Source organism: Cyprinodon tularosa, unplaced genomic scaffold (genome assembly GCF_016077235.1).
Source record: "Cyprinodon tularosa strain WSP-4 unplaced genomic scaffold, ASM1607723v1 ctg102, whole genome shotgun sequence".
Taxonomy (NCBI): Eukaryota; Metazoa; Chordata; class Actinopteri; order Cyprinodontiformes; family Cyprinodontidae; genus Cyprinodon; species Cyprinodon tularosa.
The window spans coordinates 1,256,632-1,274,922 of record NW_024037805.1 but is presented as its reverse complement, the minus strand read 5'-3'; the positions used below and the strand labels follow the sequence as shown (position 1 = coordinate 1,274,922).

Genomic DNA, 18,291 nt, shown 5'->3' with positions numbered 1-18,291 from the left:
ATCTCTCCTCTATTGGTCCAAAGATTATTACTTCAGTTTTGTTTTTATTCAGTTGAAGAAAATCATGGCACATCCATGCATTGATTTCTTCTAAGCATTTCCTCAGTGCTTGAATTGGTTCATAATCACCTGGCGACATGGTGATGTAAAGCTGTGTGTCGTCTGCATAGTTGTGGTAGCTGATGTTGTTGTTTTTTATTAACTGAGCCAGAGGGAGCATGTAGATATTGAATAGGAGGGGACCCAGGATGGACCCTTGGGGAACCCCACATGTGATTTTTGTTATCTCTGATGTAAAGTTGCCTACTGACACAAAAAGTCCCTGTGCTTTAAGTAGGATTTAAACCAGTTGAGAGCTGTACCAGAGAGGCCGACCCAGTTTTCCAGGCGTTCTAACAGGATGGAGTGATCGACAGTATCGAATGCTGCACTGAGGTCCAATAGTACCAGCACTGTGGTTTTTCCGCAGTTATTAAACACCTTGATAAGGGCAGTCTCTGTACTGTGGTGAGCACAGAAACCTGACTGGAACACGTCAAAGCGGCTGGTCATATCTAAGAAAGTGTTCAACTGTTGAAACACTGCTTTTTCAATAATCTTACTGATAAAGGGGAGGTTTGATATGGGCCTGTAGTTCTGGAGTGGTAGTTTGTCTAAACTGTTCTTTTTCAGCAGTGGTTTGATATTTGCTGTTTTTAGGGACTGCGGGAAAACACCTGACAGAAGGGACGTGTTTATTATCTGAGTCAAATCAGATGCTATGACAGGCAAAACTTTTTTAAAGAAAGCTGTGGGTAGAACATCAAGGCAGCAGGAGAAGGAACTTAGCTGCTGAATGATTTCCTCTAAGCTTTTATAGTTTATTTGGCTGAATTGGGACATTTGGTCAAGATCAATTCCAGTTGGAGACAACTTTGGTACTGAACTTGATATGGATGTATAAACTGATACTCTGATCTTTAGGATTTTCTCAGTAAAGAAATTAGCAAATTGATTGCAGGCCCTGGTGGAGTGGAGTTCAGGAGCCACAGACACAGGAGGATTTGTTAGCGTGTCGACTGTGGCAAATAACGCACGAGTATTATTAATGTTCTTGGTAATGATTCTCTTGCATTTTTCAGTTGTAAGCTATACCTGTAAAGTCTCTCTTTATAGATGTCATAGTGAACCAGGAGTTCCGTCTTTCTCCACCTGCGTTCAGCTTTTCGACACTCCCTTTTTTCACTTCTAACTGCTGGAGCACTTCTCCAAGGGGATTTTTTCTTTCCGGAAAAGACTTTCACTTTAATTGGAGCAATGCAGCTATTGATGTCTGAGACTTTAGACTGAAAGTTATCTACTAGCTCTTCTACTGAGTTGCAGCCCAAGGTTTAAGTAGCAGAGTAAGTTTGAATAAAAGTTTCTGTGGCATTTTCCTTAAAGGTGCGTTTTCTTATGATGTCCCTTTGGCTAAATGAGTCACTGGAAATGATGCCCTCAAAGGTAACAGAAAAGTGATCAGATAGGGCAACATCAGTAACACTGACTTTAGAAATCTTCAGACCTTTAGTGATGATCAAGTCTAAAATATGTCCCTGTTTGTGCGTTTGTTGTTTTAATATGTTGAGTTAAACTAAAGTTTCTAAGTGTGTCACACAGTTCTTTTGCACTTCTGTCTTCAGGGTTGTCAACATGAAAGGTAAAGTCATAATCAACACATAACACAGGCAGGAGGTCACTAAGATCATTAAAAAAGTTTGATGTGGACTTAGGAGGCCTATAAACATTTAGAAACATAGTTCGTACCGGGCTCTTTACCTGCAGAGCCAAATGTTCAAAAGAGTCAAATTTTCCAAAAAACACCTTTTTACACTTCAGTGAATCATTAAACGATGTTGCCACTCCTCCACCTTTCCTTTGCTCTCGCAAAGAAAATTATAGTTTGGAGGAGACGACTCTAACAGAATATGTGCTTCATTAAGTCCATGTAACCATGTTTGTGTTAAAAACATAACATCAACATTATTGTCAATAATGAAGTCATTAATTAAAAGGGAATTTCCTGACAGAGATCTAATGTTTAATAAAGCCAGTTTATATGACTTAGTGGTTGATGTTGTCTCTTTGGCAGGCTGCATCTGACAGTTTATGACTCTTAAGTGTCTGTTCCTGTTTGTTCCCATTTTGTTTTTCTTATTTCTGCCACGTATCATCACAGATATTCCATAATCTCCGGTAAAAGGCCCAAGCTGATGCTGGAAACTGTTATGTCTGATAAGCTTGTTGCCAGGGCCCGGTGTTTATCACGGAGAAGTTATCTGAAGGTCCTGACGTTCCGTGATATGTAGAGGAGGATCTGGGGCTCTGCGGCTTTTAGAAGATGCTGGTTTTGTCTCATAGCTGCGGTTTTCAGAATGGCTAAGTGGAGAGGATGTCAACTGTAGGCCTATCTTAAAAACTTTGTTCCTGTTATGAGAAAATTCCAGCAAAGGAACATCTGGGCTTTGTAGACAAGAGAGGGAGGTGGGTGCAGTCTGGACTGGTGTCTGTGGGGATTGGGGTTTTTGGTTCTCTTTGGAATTTAAAGGGGAGTCCTCTTTTTGTCCTGCTGAGATCTGGGATGAATCCTCCTGTAGTTCTGACGTAGGCTCTTTCTGTGTCCTCTTTCTGGACATCTTTATCTTGGCTTGGTTGGGCTGTACTGGGCTTATCGTTTGTTTAGGCACTGATTGAGCTTTGTTTTGGAACAAAGCTGATGGTGCATGGTTCACAGAATAGAAAATGTTTTATATCAGCCATTTTGCGCCTGACCAATTTAGAGAGAAACCATCTCTGTTGAACAGATGTCTCCTCTCCCCAAAGATGTTAAAGTTGTCTATGAACGTTACAGCTGTTTGTTTGCATGTTGCATCCAGCCATTTGTTTAACATCAGAACTCTGGAAAACATTTCATCTCCACAATTAATGGGCACATGAGGGCCGCTGAGAAACTCCTTGACATTAAGACCATCAACTAAATTCAGCAGACGAATGTAATCCTCTTTCAGTATTTCTGATTTTCTCAGGGCTGTGTCGCCCAAGGCTTCAGCTTGTATGATGAGTTTTTCCAAGGTCGGTCGTTTTTTTCATGATCTCTGGAAGGATGTCTGATACATTAGAGACCAGGCCACAGTTCGAAGGGTTATAAATCAGCACCTCTGTGTTTTTCCTGTTAACGAAATGTTTAATCCCACTTATAGATCCATTGCATAATATCAGGGTCCTTGGCCCTGTGGCCTGTTTTTTCTCTGGTAGCTTAGAGTGAAGATTGTTGACATACCTTTGATTGTCGTTGTGATCCTTCTGGGTCTCATCTTGGAGTGGAGCAAATCTGTTTTGTAACGGAATTCCAACATTTCCAGCAGCTTTACTCCTATCATTTGTTGTGAGAACATCCCATTTTTGTTTCACTTTTCTTGGGACATCTCTCTGTGGTCTCGGCCAGTTTTCTTTGTCTAGGTGGGGGGGTTCGTTGATCCTTTGGTCTAGCACCCAGAGGGGTCCAGGGAGCCATGGAGAAAAAAAAAATATATGTAAAAAAAAAAAAAAAGTAGTAGTAGTAGTTTTTTTTATAAAATCACCAGGTTAGAGGAGACCACCTACCAAATCATATGTTATCAAATGCTTTACTTTAGTAACAACAGTTACTGTGTCTTTCAATGGAATATAAATATGGCATGATAAACAGACAAGCATATAGGCTGGTTTTCTCTTGACCTACCTGTTGGTGAGAAGAACTTCCGGTAAATAAATTATTAATTAACATACCTTTTTGTATTTAAGGACTTAAGTTTTGGAAAAAAAAAAAAAAAAAAAACAAAGAAAGAAAGAAAGAAATCTCTGAGGGTTTTACAACTCTTTCCATCAGTATGGGCTGAGGGGTTTTGTGCACAGCAGCACAACTTTTGCAGGTAAAAGAAATGTCCAGTCAGGGAAAAACAAAATTCCCCATTTTTAACTCGGGGAATGTGTTCATTCAGAAAACCCATAAAGTTTGTGAGCATCCACAGTCTGGATGATGGATGGATGGATGGATGGATGGATGGATGGATGGATGGATGGATGGATGGATGGATGGATGGATGGATGGATGGATGGATGGATGGATGCTTATAAGAAGCAGGAGGACAAATAGAATGATAATAAATTATAAATAAAAAAAGAAATAAATAAATTGCATTCATAAATGTTCCCCTCTCTGAACCTCTTTTTCTTAAATTCATTTATTTAAAAACCTAAACATTTCATTTGCTGCCCGTTTCCGAAGGCCAGTAGTCTGGTTTGCAAACCTCTAGGGGGCGTTATTGGCCATTGAGCGCATTGAGCGCCTGAACAAATGACGTTACAGGTTCAGGAGTCCCTGTATGGCAGGGCATTTTATCATAAAATCGGCTTCACCACGCTTACAGTCCAGATGTCTTGAATCGGAAAACTGGCATGGACAGATAAGGCACACTAATTTTCATAAGATTTTAAGTGTTTTTATATTTTCATGAATTGTTATATTTAATTCATTTTTCTTTTTTATCTTTCAGGTCATGTGTCCTCAAAATGTTTTTTGCTTACGATTTATTTATTTATTTATTTATTTTAACTTTTTTGGGTTTGTGTTAGTGTTAAATTAAGAATTAAATATGGAAGAAGTTAAAGCAAATATAACATCATTATCTCATGGAAATGCGCTAGATAATTTTATGCTAAGCATTGGCTAGAGAAACGTTACTTTTTGTGCTTTTTTCAGCGGCACTAAGGTTGTGCCTTATATGTCCAGTCAGTAGAACAGATTTAAACAGATCAGTCAGTGGGTCACATGACCTAGAAGCTATTGCAGAAACAGTATTTTTTTTTACTTTAATAATTCCTAAAAAAAAGAAAAAAAAATAGGGGAAAAAAATTAAAATTGAATAAAGATGATTGTGCCTCATCTGTCCAGTCCAGTAGAACAATTTTACACAGATTTCAAATGATGATGTTATTTGAGATGTCTTTTAATTCTCCAAAATGTGATTAAAGTTATCTTGAATTGTTATATTCTGATATTTTAAAGTATCTTTCATGATAGTCAAAATGTAGTTTTTCCTTGTCAACACCCTTTATTTATGAAGTAATTATGGATAGGCAGAAGAAGCCGATTTTATGTTAAATCAGCCTGCCTTAGCTATGTTAACGCGGCCCGCCACTACTCGGAAACATTCGGAAACATTCGTACAGGCTGCTGAACATCATGGCGTCAGGAACTGGTGAATCTTCAGGAGGACACGATGCAGAACTGGATGAATTATTGGACAGTGAGTGTTGACAGGAGGTTTATCTTAAAGGAGTTCAGCCGCAGGACGTTAAATGAGCTGTGTTTTCCAGCTGGGACCTGCTGCTTTGATTCGCTGTCCGTGTTAGAGCCGCGCTGCTTTAAGCTAATGTTGGAAACACTGACAGTTGGAGCAACCTTTAGTGGCCTTCAAACTGCACGCAAAGTGGAACAACTTTCATTATAACGCTAAAAAGAGACAAACTCAATACAAAGGATTTGGTTGTTTAACGTACAAACAGTCAGACTCTTATTTTTATTTTGTTTTTTTAGCCAATCAGCCGTAGTTTTGGTAGCTTCTGGTTTTAATTGCGCTTTATTTCTTTTCTTTTGTTAGTTTTTTTTTACTAAGCGGCGTTTTATAAGGCATCCATTAAAGTTAAAACACTTATCAGGACTGCAGATAACTATTCCAATGTTTTTCATTTGTTGTTTTTTTAGACTATTTACTGCTGATATTTGAACTAATTCAAGGTTAAACTATTCCTATTAAACAGTCATTCTGTCTTAACTTTATTTTTTCAATAAATAAATTACATAAATAAGATTGATGTTACGCTCTTCTGAAATTTCAAATGAATGTGTTAAAGACCTAAATTACTAAATAAAAGGATCAGGATTTTAATTTAATATGTACTTTTACTATTCTATAATATATATTCTATAATATTTGACTAATGTTACTTTTTGTATACACTTGTGTGTACTAAATCTGTCTAAGTCTATTCAAATATTTTCTAGTTTTTCAGATTGAATGCACCATTAAGATGATTTACATCATCACTGCTTCATCAAAAACTCCCTAATACTCTTATTTCTGTTTATTTTTAGCACATAATTATCATATTTTATTCTCTGAGGTATTAAAATATTTTCTTTTATTTCCACTGTAGAGTTTTGTGAATAATTTCCCCCTCTTTAGATGTTGTTAAAATAATGTATTAGCAGGTTTGTGCTCCCTCTGACCTGCTGCTCTCTAACCTCTTCAGGTGCGTTGGATGATTTTGACAAAGCATCTGCTGCTTCAGCAGCTCCTGAACCTGCAGCCTCTTCATCCTCTGCCAGCGGCTCTGCACAGAAGGTCTGTTTCATCTTCTAAAGGGAGCCTGTTTTTAAGCAATTGCATATCACCCTGGTTTGAGTGACACACAGAGAGAGTGAAAACTTGTTTTTATTGCGGGATATGTTGCTCCTAAGAGGAGTTTTGTGTTTTTAGAATATCTCTACAAGCAAGTGTTATAGATTTATGATGAAGAATGCAGAGTATGTTGGATGTAAGCTAAAGTGTCTCATTTATCTTAGTGTTTCCTGTATGTTTTGCTTTTTCTTTGACAGAGTTTCTTATTAGTTTATATCTAGAGAGTTGATAAAAAATGTTTGAGCTTTTTTTTAATTTGATAATGGTTCATTTTTGGCTCTTTAAAGCCTCTGAAATTGGATCTAAAACCAAGAAAATAGATTATCTGCTTGTTATAAGCAAAGCCTGCGGTTTAGGTATTAAGGGCTGGTTATCCTCCTGCAGCAGTGTGTCGCAGTGAGCTTGACGCAGATACATTTGATTTATTCCCAATATTGAAGCTTGGTCTGCGCTGTTATTCCACGACACAACGCAAGAGGGACAATCAGTAACTAGCTGTGGGTCTAGATACGGCCAAGGCGGTGAGGAAGTGGGGCGAGTTTCTGTGAAAATGGAGGGACATGAGGGCCAAAAAGAGCGGGGATCCAGGTGGAAAAAGGTTCCCAGCGTTCTCGCTCACCTCGCTCTTCCAGCTGGTCCATCTTCACGAGTCGTTTTCCACAATGGTGGTCATACAAACAATACGAGCCGCTAAGGTACCAAACAGTTAATACGCATAGTGTAGAGCGGATGTAGATTTGACCAATCAGGGGCCTCCTGTCTGCGTCACTGTCTGTGGTCACCTACAATTTGGGAGATCTGCAGAAAGGACGGGGGCACATTTGGTTTCACTGCAACACACGCAGACGACCTGGTTTCTGAGTATAGATCAGCCTCTAGATTCCATTCATGCGTCTTTCAGTGAGTGTTAAATGTAATTAATTAGTTTTCTCTTCATTTAGCCTCCTCTACTAGAGGATAGCAATCTTTTTGAGACCCTTTTTGAAGGGGACATGGCAGCCCAGGCCAGGGAAGAGTGGGAGAAGGCCATGACGGAGCTTGCCCAGGAGGAACCAGAACTCCTGCAGCACTTCCATAAACTCTCTGAGGCTGCAGGTAAAGTTGGTAAGAGCTGTGTTATGTTTAACATTATTCAGTGCTTTTTAAAAGCGGGGCTACAAATCTCCTTTTATTGTATTTTTTTTGGGATTGAGCAATTTTGTTGTCAGAATAGCAAGACCCCATAGACTATGGTCGATTCCCAATCTGTGTACTTGTGCGTTCTCGTGTGCTTGAGAAACGTCATCAGCCTCAGCACTAGTACTGTTCCAATTCACAAGAACAGCAGACCGAGAACAAAGTCCCCGGATGTTGTTCTCGCCCCTCCCTATTTACCCAGCATGCATCAGAGCAGACTTCTCCATTCTTGAGATTGACAGCTGTCCCACCATGCACTGCAGCAGCAGCAGCTTCCAATGGAGCGCTCACAGAGCTCAGAGTATTAAGTTAAAAGTTCTCTTTTCTGTTTCTGTTGTTCAGTAAAAGTACATTTTAAGATCATTTGAGGCAAAAAAATTACACTTTTAAGTATCACTATATGGCCCATTTACTGATTTATTGCGTAATGTAAAACATTTTTTTATGTTGCGTAGGGCTGGGTATTTTTGTCAAAGTCCTGAATTGATTTGATTTTGATTAATAAAGTTCTAAATCGATTAAATTCAATTCGATCTGTTTTTACAATAATGAAAGTGGTTCAACTGTGTTTCAAAACACTCATGTGTTTTATTTTCCCTGTCATATTAAACACAAAGTGCAAACTTGTAAATCAGACAGTTTAAACTTCAGATGTGAAAGAAAACTGTCTGTGAAAAGTGAAAAGGTGAAGCCTCACTCGAGCGAGCAGACGTCACACAGCAGACATGCATGAGCTGCATTATTTTCACTGCAGAAACTATATTTGCAGCGTTGTCTGTAACAACTACAGGGTGTTTTCTGGTCAGCCCCCATGTCTTCAGTCAACCTATTGAGTGCATTTGCAGCTATCTGGCTTGAAGTCATCTTGAGTGCATCTTTCCTGCTCATTTGAATGTCAACGTCACGCGTGTCACTATGAAACTAATCGATCTCCTTACCTAGAGATCAATTTGACAAAAATGTAAAGGAATCGATTCAATATCGATTAAATCGATTTTTTTTTTTTTACCCAGCCCTAATGTTGAGAGGACCGCGACAACCAGTGGACCTCCGAGGCTAACCACAGCCCTTTGGAGGAGCCCTTTCAAGTACTGCTGGTTCTGATGGCCATTTTTTTTTTATTTCTTTATATTTTGCAAAACATTCATTTAATTTGTGTTTATCTGATTGTGTTAATTATTATTCCCCCACTAAATGAAAAAAGTTAATATTTATTATCATCTAGAGACTATTAATAACAGGAGGTGAAATTCAGCTCTAGACAAGCTGAGCGTGTGGTGATGTCATCAGTACGCTTCTGCTCTAATTGACCCATATCTATGCTGCGTGCTCCCGTTCTCCCAAAGTCCAGACTTTCCTGTGTTCTTCCCAAGAACATACTTGGCGAGGACATGAGTCTGTACTCACTTTCTTGTGAATTGAGAAACAGCCTCTGTTTCTTCCATGGTTTCTCCTACCTATTTATTCTCTACAGGCACTGATACTGCCTCCCAGCAAGAGTTCACCTCCTGTCTTAAAGAAACTCTCCGGGGCCTGGCGAAGAACGCAGACAACCTGCAGGTTGGTCCAGTCAGAGAGGAACGATTGTTCTAAGGTGGATTAAATAGGCAGCAGTTTACATTCAACGTGTCTGATCTTTATTCAGTCCTCTGGACTTGCTGGAGATGACCTGGTGAAAACTCTAGAAGGTTTGGGGCTCGACGAAGGGGGCGAAGGAGGAGGAGACGATGGGAATATCCTCCCCATCATGCAGTCCATCATGCAGAACCTCCTCTCTAAGGATGTCCTCTATCCTTCTCTCAAAGAGATCACCGCCAAGGTCTGCCTGCTTTTTCAACTGCACATTTTGTAAAAAACAGCAAATGAAAAAATCAATTTTTTGTATTTGTGGTGATTTTTGTGTTCCCCTCCAGTACCCAGAGTGGCTAGAAACAAACCGGTCAACCCTGAGCGCTGAGGATTACCAGCGTTACCAGCAGCAGGCCAAGGTCATGGGAGAGATCTGTAAGCTCTTTGAGAAGGAGGAAGAGGAGTCTGAAGATAAAGCGCGAACATTTGAGTGCATCATGGATCTGATGCAAAAGGTAAAGCTGTTCCATCCAAGGCTGAAATGGTTTTCACATTTTCATTGGATTTTATTTTTTATTTACTTAATATTTTCAATTCTATTTTGCTTTTAATTTGTTTGTTTATTATTGGTTAGCTAGTTCAGTTTCATTTCTTCAAAATGTTTAATTTCAGTTATAGTTTTAGTCTTTAATATAATACAAGTTGCATACCAGGGGCAAGAGTAAAACTAAATAAAATCCCAGATAAGGTCAGACTTCTGCATCTACATGGATGAGCTGATTGGTGTTCCTGTGATCTGCTGGCTTAATGCAGAACAGAGGAAAAAAAGCAAAAACAGCAACATGAAACTGGATGTCCCATAAATGCCTTATCATAGGGACTCAAACAAAAAACTAACATTCAGTTAGTTTCAATTAGTTTTGGTAAATCTTACTACAGTTTCAATTAGTTTTTGTTTATTTGTTCTAGTGGATAGACTTTAGACTTGATATAGATTCATTTCATCCAATCATTACTTCAGCAAATTAGTGCATTCAGCAGCCGTGCCTTTAGATCATGAGAAGTGCATGCATCCCTCCATTTACTCCATCTATGGTTAATGTTTCCTTTAATATGTTTATAAACTTTTTTTTTTGTTGCTAAAATTGAAACTTGTGTCCGGGGGTTCTGCATGGAGTTTGCATGTTCTCCCTGAGCATGCATGGGTTCTCTCCGGGTACTCCTGCTTCCTCCCACAGTCCAAAAACATGACTGTTAGGTTAATCGGCTTCTCTAAACTCTCCTTAGGTGTGAGAGTGTGTGAATGGTTGTTTGTCCTCTTTGTCTCTGTGTTGAGCGTGACAGAAATGGATGGATGAAACTTGTGTAACATTTTTTACCACTGTGCCATTTTTACCACCTAAATTTGGAAGATAAAGTTATTTCTGCTTCATAATTCTCCATCTAAAATCTGCAGCATATGTCAGAGATGGGTTAGAGATCTAAACTATTTCTAGCACAAACCGTTCCACATTGGGAGAAGGTCATTAAAGACCCGTTGTGTGATGTTTAGTTATGTATGGCCTCACTTTAACCAAAAATATCTGTTGCTGTCAGAAAAAAATGAATAGAAGAACCTGCAGCCTTCTGCACCTTATTGTGATGGAATAATGTTGGACATAATCAGGAGCTACTGAACACGTGACATTGATCCTGATTTCAGTTAGATTGTTGCAGTTGAATCATTTCTCCAAGCTATCTGGCATTTATGCTTGAAAAAAGGTTGATTTTAATTTTGTTTTAAATGTGAGCATTGACAGTAATTTAGGTAAAAATAGAGAGATATTCAAAATAACTGTAGTGAGACTGAAATAAATGCTGGATATTTGTGTTTGGTTTACAGCTGCAGGATCTTGGTCAGCCACCTAAGGAGCTGGCAGGAGAAGCGGTGAGTCATGAACTTGGATCATTTTTAATGTCACTTTGTATACACATAGTGTATAGAAAAAGACATTTATTTTGTACAGCTTTCAGACAGTAAATGAGCAGCAGCTTAGCAGTGAAATGAACATTACCATTTCATTAAGTGCAGGAGTGATGGAATGCAAAGATTGAGGGAGAAAAAAAAACCATGGTACAAAACGCACCGATACTGAAGTTCTGCACCATGTTTTTTCTGAACTAACCTTACAGTCGCTGTTAATAATGCTGGTGAATATTCTCAGTCATCCAGGTCATTGTCATTCCAAAAAAAATTAAAAACAATCCAATGGACTTTGTTTCCAGGTTTGAAGACGTTTCGCTTCCCATCCAGGAAGCTTCTTCAATTCAAAATGTCTGGAATAGAGTTGAGTCGAGGTTTTATAGAGTAGCTGTTAATAATATATTCTGATTGAAGTAGGTCTGTAACTAACTTATTATTTGCAAATTGATTAATCTGTCTCTAAACTAAAACATTTTCAGTTGAGGAGTTCTGGATAGAGTATACTGATAGGTGAAAATATCTTTTTTATCTTAAATGCAAAAGGTTTATATATATTTTTTTTCAATATTGGTATAATTACTGCTCTAAGTGAGTATCTCTGTCAGCTAAAGACGTTTTTTAGGGTCTCTACACTCCAGTTAAAGGGAAACGCCATTTTGTTTGTTTTTTTGCATTGGGCCCTTGATTTTACGTTATTACATCATGTTCTACTCACCCATATGAGTTTTGTGTCATTTGGAGCTGTTCTGAAGATATTCCGTTATATCCAAGTAACGTCTTCCTATGGGCAACGACTTGAAGGCACAAACTAAACAGTTCATCATTTATCATTTATGGTACGCCAGCATTCATAACATGTAGGCGAATCACTGTCCCTTAACCCATTTAGGCCTAAAACGCCTGGAAAAAACACCTTAAAAACCTATGGCCGATTTAAAAAAAATACCCCTAAAACCTGAAGTTTTTCTGTAAATTCAGCAACTGTGTCAACGCCTAGTAAATTATTGATATCTCAGCTTCTGTAGCAGATAGAACTCAAAATATATTTTATCTTTGAAATTCTTCCAAAAAAAAAAAGTGAAAAGCAGTAATCAAAAAAAAAAAAAAAAAAATTCAACCTTTTATTTTTTCCATATGTGATGATGTCTTCATTGAGAATGTGCAATATAAAACGTTTTTAAAATAAAGAACAAACATTACATAAATAACTATCTGATGATTACTTATTAACAGTATTATTATGCATAATAATGCATATGTCTGTGTTATAAATTGCAATACAACTTACCTCCAGATGGCCACAAATCTGTCCCGGGACAGATTTTGGGGGAACTGCGTCCTGAAGAGAGGTTTACTCTGTCGCCAATAATCTCTTCGTACTGGCAACACAAGAAGTCCCATGCCCATACACAGCCCAATAAATGTCTTCATCTCCGTCACAGTCACGGGTGACCACTTTGCCATCTTTGCTCTTGTTGGAGTTTGGTTTGTTTGGTCACTGTACCTATTCGTCTCGGTAACAAGATGCATCCAAAGTTCTTCATTAAAAATATGCTCAAATGCCTGCAGCGGTGTGGCGTCTGCAGGCAAATCAACTTTCACTCCAGGTGTGCGGTTGAAAACACTCCGTGCATTGCGGTGGTAGTTCTCCATCTTCCAGTCACTATCAAAACCTTCAAACTCATCGTCGCTAGCGTCCAGCTCGTCGTCTTCGAACATATGTCTTAACCACAAATCCCGGTCGATTGGTTCAGCGCGTTCAAAGTCATCATTTTCATCTATACCGTCATCAAAGCCGACACACTCCTCAAAATCACTGCCTTCCGACAACTCTTCTCTGTCAAACTCCTCCATGTTTGCTTGAAAAAAACTTCTTTCTTCTTGCTTGACTTATATGCTCTCCCGGCGTCAATGGTAGAATTACGCAACAGCGCCCCCGGCTTGAATGGTAGAAATGCGGTAATGCTTTCCCGGCCTAAATGGGCTAGACATCCACGGTCATACTTTTTATATTTATATATTGTTGAAACAAAGCAGAGTGTGTATGACGTCATCCACGTGCGCCGGCTACCGTTCATTCATCCTGTCAGCTGAACTGCTGCTAGTTTTACTCCCATGCCTGGAAGATGTCTAGTGCTACTACCACAGATGATCTCGCTCTCCAAATGGAATTGAACGATTCAGATTAGCTAGCCGCATGAATAGAAGGGGTAATGTGTAGCCGCCTGTGGCCCGGGCAGCCTGTCGCAACTCCAGTCCGGCGCAAGGATGACGTCATACACACTCCGCTTTGTTCTAAAAATATACAAATATAAAAAATATAGCCGCGTATGTCTAGGGGACAGTCATTCGCCTACATGTTATGAATGCTGGCGTACCATAAAGAATACATTATGAACAGTTTAGTTTGTGCCTTCAAGTTGTTGCCCATAGGAAGACGTTACTAGGATATAATCTAACAGAATATCTTCAGAACGGCTCCAGATGACACAAAACTCACATGGGTGAGTAGAACATAAAATCAAGGGACCAATGTAAAAAAAAAAAAAATGTGCTCCCCTTTAACGATCAATCGATTACTAAATTAGACTATTATATCAATAATCGATTAATCACGATTAATCCAATGATTAATGGGCAATGTTTCAGCCCTAGATTAAGGTTGAACAAGGAAAACTTAAAAAACAATAAAATTGAATGAAAAGGAGATTCCCTCACAGACAGAATCTTAAAAAAATATTATTTTCCTATCAGATTTTCTAAGAAATGATGGGGAATCATTTTTTATTTCCATTGCTTTAGCACCTGGATCTTTGATTTTAACGCATTAAGTCCTTTATGAAAGTCAAAGTTGAAGGTGAAGCTAGTTTTTAAAAGGAATTTATGTCATTTGTCAATTATGAAACTTAAAGGTATAGTGAAGGATATTCGTTTTCTGGGTGGATCATTCTGGTGATACACTATATTGCCAAAAGTATTTGCTCACCCATCCAAATTATTGGAATCAGGTGTTCCAATCACTTCCATGGCCACAGGTGTATAAATTCAAGCACCTAGGCATGCAGACTGTTTTTACAAACATTTGTGAAAGAATGGGTCGCTCTCAGGAGCTCAGTGAATTCCAGCGTGGAACTGTGATAGGATGCCACCTGTGCAACAAATCCAGTCGTGAAATTTCCTCGCTCCTAAATATTCCACAGTCAACTGTCAGCTGTATTATAAGAAAATGGAAGTGTTTGGGAACGACAGCAACTCAGCCACGAAGTGGTAGGCCACGTAAACTGACGGAGCGGGGTCAGCGGATGCTGACGCGCATAGTGCGAAGAGGTCGCCAACTTTCTGCAGAGTCAATCACTACAGACCTCCAAACTTCATGTGGCCTTCAGATTAGCTCAAGAACAGTGCGCAGAGAGCTTCATGGAATGGGTTTCCATGGTCGAGCAGCTGCATCCAAGCCATACATCACCAAGTGCAATGCAAAGCGTCGGATGCGGTGGTGTAAAGCACGCCGCCACTGGACTCTAGAGCAGTGGAGACGCGTTCTCTGGAGTGACGAATCGCGCTTCTCCATCTGGCAATCTGATGGACGGGTCTGGGTTTGGCGGTTGCCAGGAGAACGGTACTTGTCTGACTGCATTGTGCCAAGTGTAAAGTTTGGTGGAGGGGGGATTATGGTGTGGGGTTGTTTTTCAGGAGCTGGGCTTGGCCCCTTAGTTCCAGTGAAAGGAACTCTGAATGCTTCAGCATACCAAGACATTTTGGACAATTCCATGCTCCCAACTTTGTGGGAACAGTTTGGAGCTGGCCCCTTCCTCTTCCAACATGACTGTGCACCAGTGCACAAAGCAAGGTCCATAAAGACATGGATGACAGAGTCTGGTGTGGATGAACTTGACTGGCCTGCACAGAGTCCTGACCTCAACCCGATAGAACACCTTTGGGATGAATTAGAGCGGAGACTGAGAGCCAGGCCTTCTCGTCCAACATCAGTGTGCAACCTCACAAATGCGCTTCTGGAAGAATGGTCAAAAATTCCCATAAACACACTCCTAAACCTTGTGGACAGCCGTCCCAGAAGAGTTGAAGCTGTTCTAGCTGCAAAGGGTGGACCGATGTCATATTGAACCCTATGGATTAGGAACGGGATGTCACTTAAGCTCATATGTGAGTCAAGGCAGGTGAGCAAATACTTTTGGCAATATAGTGTATGTTTACCTAAGGCCGTCCTACGTGCTCGTCCCCATTTTTACTTACCAGTGGTAAGGCTGACATGGTGGAAAAATTGCAAATCTTCTTTTGGAAAGTAAGCTTGTATGAGCAAAGCAAACAGCAACTTTTAAACAGACTGTGCACAAGGAGAAACGGGCTCTTTAACACATTTAATAGGTTTTCCCTTTCGGAAGCAGGTACAGTGTTATGCATGTGCATTTTTTTTTTAAAGTGGAACGTTTTTTTCAAAAATTCGCAAAAATGCTCCACTCTATAATTAAGGAGGAATAAATCAGTTAATCAGATTTGTTAGGAAAAAATCAGATATAAGATTTTTAAACCCACTTATGACATTTGTAGTTTTTATTAAGATCAAACAATTTACTCAAATATAGCCAACTGACATATAGAGCAACCAAATAAGCCTTTTTTGGAGAAGAAGTTAAATACTAATGCATCCCATTCTATGTGTAAAATGATCCTAGAACTATAAAGGACCCTAGCCCTGGGGTGGGGGTTTATAGGTGTAATACTGCAAACCTTTTCTGCTTTTTTTTTCCATAGCTGTGCGCTTCTTTGTTTTAATCGATCATATAATACATGAATTTAGTTAACTGAGATTGTTGAGATGAAATTTGAAGCGTTCTGTTTATTTCAAGGCACTTTATTCTAATAAACAAAGAACGTCACTGAGCAAAAATAAGTCCCAGGTTTTCAGCAGTGTCCCTACTAAGAGCTCTGAAGGGTTTTCAAGATGGAAAATGTGGGTGATGACAAAGTTAAAAGGTAAACATGTATTCTGCTTCCTCATTGTTCCTCTTTCTGCTTCCCTCCCAGCCTCCAGGCTTCAACTTCGACATGGATTCCCTCAACCTCCCAGGAGTGGGCGGGGCCGGCGCCGCCGAGCGGTGCTCCGTCATGTGATGAGGGGCTGCTTCGGTCCATCACAAGATCTGAAGCCAAATGGTCACTCTGTGTGTTTTAGCAGCAGGGAGGACTTTGGCGAGCGAAACGGTCGGGCAGGAGTGGAACCCGACCGCAGACACTGTTCATGACAAAGTGTGTAGAAACAACAGGAGGAGCTGCAAAATCCCTGCCGCCCCTAAGATATTTGGAATAATTTGTTAAAGTTTTTCAAATCTCCTCCATTATTAATTTTAACAGCATTTTCTGAAGGAGAAACGAGCTCAGTTGTTCTCTGTTCATTTAACCTCATGTTTACTCTTGGGTTGAAATCAGTCGCGGCTTAACGCAGGTTTAAACCGTGCCTTCTTAAGAGAAGCTTAATTTATTTTAGGTCTTATTAAATGAAACGTAGCTGTTTTTCAGATGACTAATTCCTAGTTTTAATAATGTGTTAAAGTTGTTAAGATGGATCATAAATAATTTGATATTTTTTGGTTTAAAAAGTAAAATTTGCACAAGCTTGTGATAAGCTAACTATATAAAGCTGCAAGTAAAGTAAACAAGATCCATTCCCGACGGTTATTTCCCATCCCAAGGTTTTGATTTGATGTGAAAAACCTGATTCCTGGATGGCGTTGCTGTGGTTACAGTGATGATCTTTATAGTGTTGAAATACTGTGTGATTCCCAGTGTTTTGTTTTTTATTATGCAGTGAGGCCCTGCAGGAAAAAAAAAAACCCCTATCCAGAGTAGGATTTAGTTTGTTGATCAGATAGAGGGTTATACCCATTGTGTTCTTTCCAGAAAAAGGGGCTTATTCAAAAACACCATATTGTCTCATGAAACGTGTGGAACTCCTGCAGATTCACTGTTTGGTAACACATCACCACCCTGATGCTAGCACTTTGTGGCTCTGGTTGTTTGTTTATTGCAGCAGGATCTCTTTGCCCCACAGTTTTCATCTGTAACAATGGAGAGAGGTCCAGAAATAACGCGGCCATCAGCCCATCTCTGACTGCACAATAAAAGGCTACGGTCAGAGGATTTAGCTATGCACTGAACACAGATCAGATGTACATCAGAAGCAGCATAATGAGAAGCTGCTGCTGAGGTTTGGTCACATGGTGGGACCCAGCACCCCCATAATAATGGAAATACAACCTGTTATGACACTACTGGGTTTGTAAATGTCCTGATTAAAACATTGCTATGTGTATAAAAATCTGCTTCTGTCTTGGATGTTTTATTGTTACTTCTGCCTTAGAAGAAGCTGATGAAACTAAATGTTTACATCCCATATGTTTCATGCAGACTCAAGACTTCCTTTTTACCGTTTATGGTTTTAATAGGAGACTGATAAAAACCGATAAATAAAGAACATAGGACAGGAAAAAAGTCAAAATATAGAGCAAAGATTGTAAACAAAGTCAATTATGCAACATATTTTCAGATCAGATAAAAATATAATTGAATATTTTATATATAAATGATTTAAAATTAATTTATTTATACACTTCTAATGTATTAATTCCTGATTTTTCCTTTTATAGTACCTGAAAAATTATCACAATTTATGATTTTTGTTTTCTAACAAGATTAGGAGGATTGACAAGCATACAGAGTAAAAACATTAACAAAGTATATAATATTTGATAAAGAATCTAAATTATCCAAAGAAAAACAAATCTTCAGCTTTGAGAACATTTCTAAACAAATTGAGGGATTCTCATAGTGAACTATTTGAGATAGTCACTATTGAAGACGTGAAGGTGAGCAGAGTGTGTGTTTTTGTCGTTCTGTGGGGACAATTTCCCATAAATATGGCTGCATTTTGAAGGCTTACAGAGGTGTCAAAAATATGAATGTTTATTAATCAATTAAAAGTATGAATTCTATGGTTTAAAACACTTGGAGTTAGAGTATCAACTTAAGCTTTTTACTCAAATCATTTTTTTAAACTGCTTAGAATATAAAATAAAAACTAATGCATGAAAAAATGCTAAGGCA

General features: G+C 39.0%; 1 protein-coding gene across 1 annotated transcript; it reads left to right on the top strand.

Annotated features, from left to right (window-relative positions):
- The first annotated feature begins 5,162 nt into the window (after positions 1-5,162).
- pex19 (peroxisomal biogenesis factor 19) lies at positions 5,163-17,506 on the top strand. The gene is made up of 8 exons (XM_038279529.1): positions 5,163-5,306; positions 6,313-6,404; positions 7,403-7,565; positions 9,112-9,197; positions 9,283-9,456; positions 9,551-9,721; positions 11,089-11,133; positions 16,216-17,506. The coding sequence occupies exons 1-8, from the start codon at positions 5,243-5,245 to the stop codon at positions 16,300-16,302; spliced, it is 882 nt and encodes a 293-aa protein (XP_038135457.1). The 5' UTR covers positions 5,163-5,242; the 3' UTR covers positions 16,303-17,506.
- The last annotated feature ends 785 nt before the right edge of the window (positions 17,507-18,291 follow it).

Excerpts from the sequence above, each read along its gene's own strand:
- pex19 (XM_038279529.1), top strand. The coding sequence starts at position 5,243 with ATGGCGTCAGGAACTGGTGAATCTTCAGGAGGACACGATGCAGAACTG. Across the intron at positions 9,457-9,550 it reads TCAAAGAGATCACCGCCAAG|TACCCAGAGTGGCTAGAAAC; the intron begins GTCTGCCTGCTT and ends GTTCCCCTCCAG. Across the intron at positions 11,134-16,215 it reads AGGAGCTGGCAGGAGAAGCG|CCTCCAGGCTTCAACTTCGA; the intron begins GTGAGTCATGAA and ends CTTCCCTCCCAG.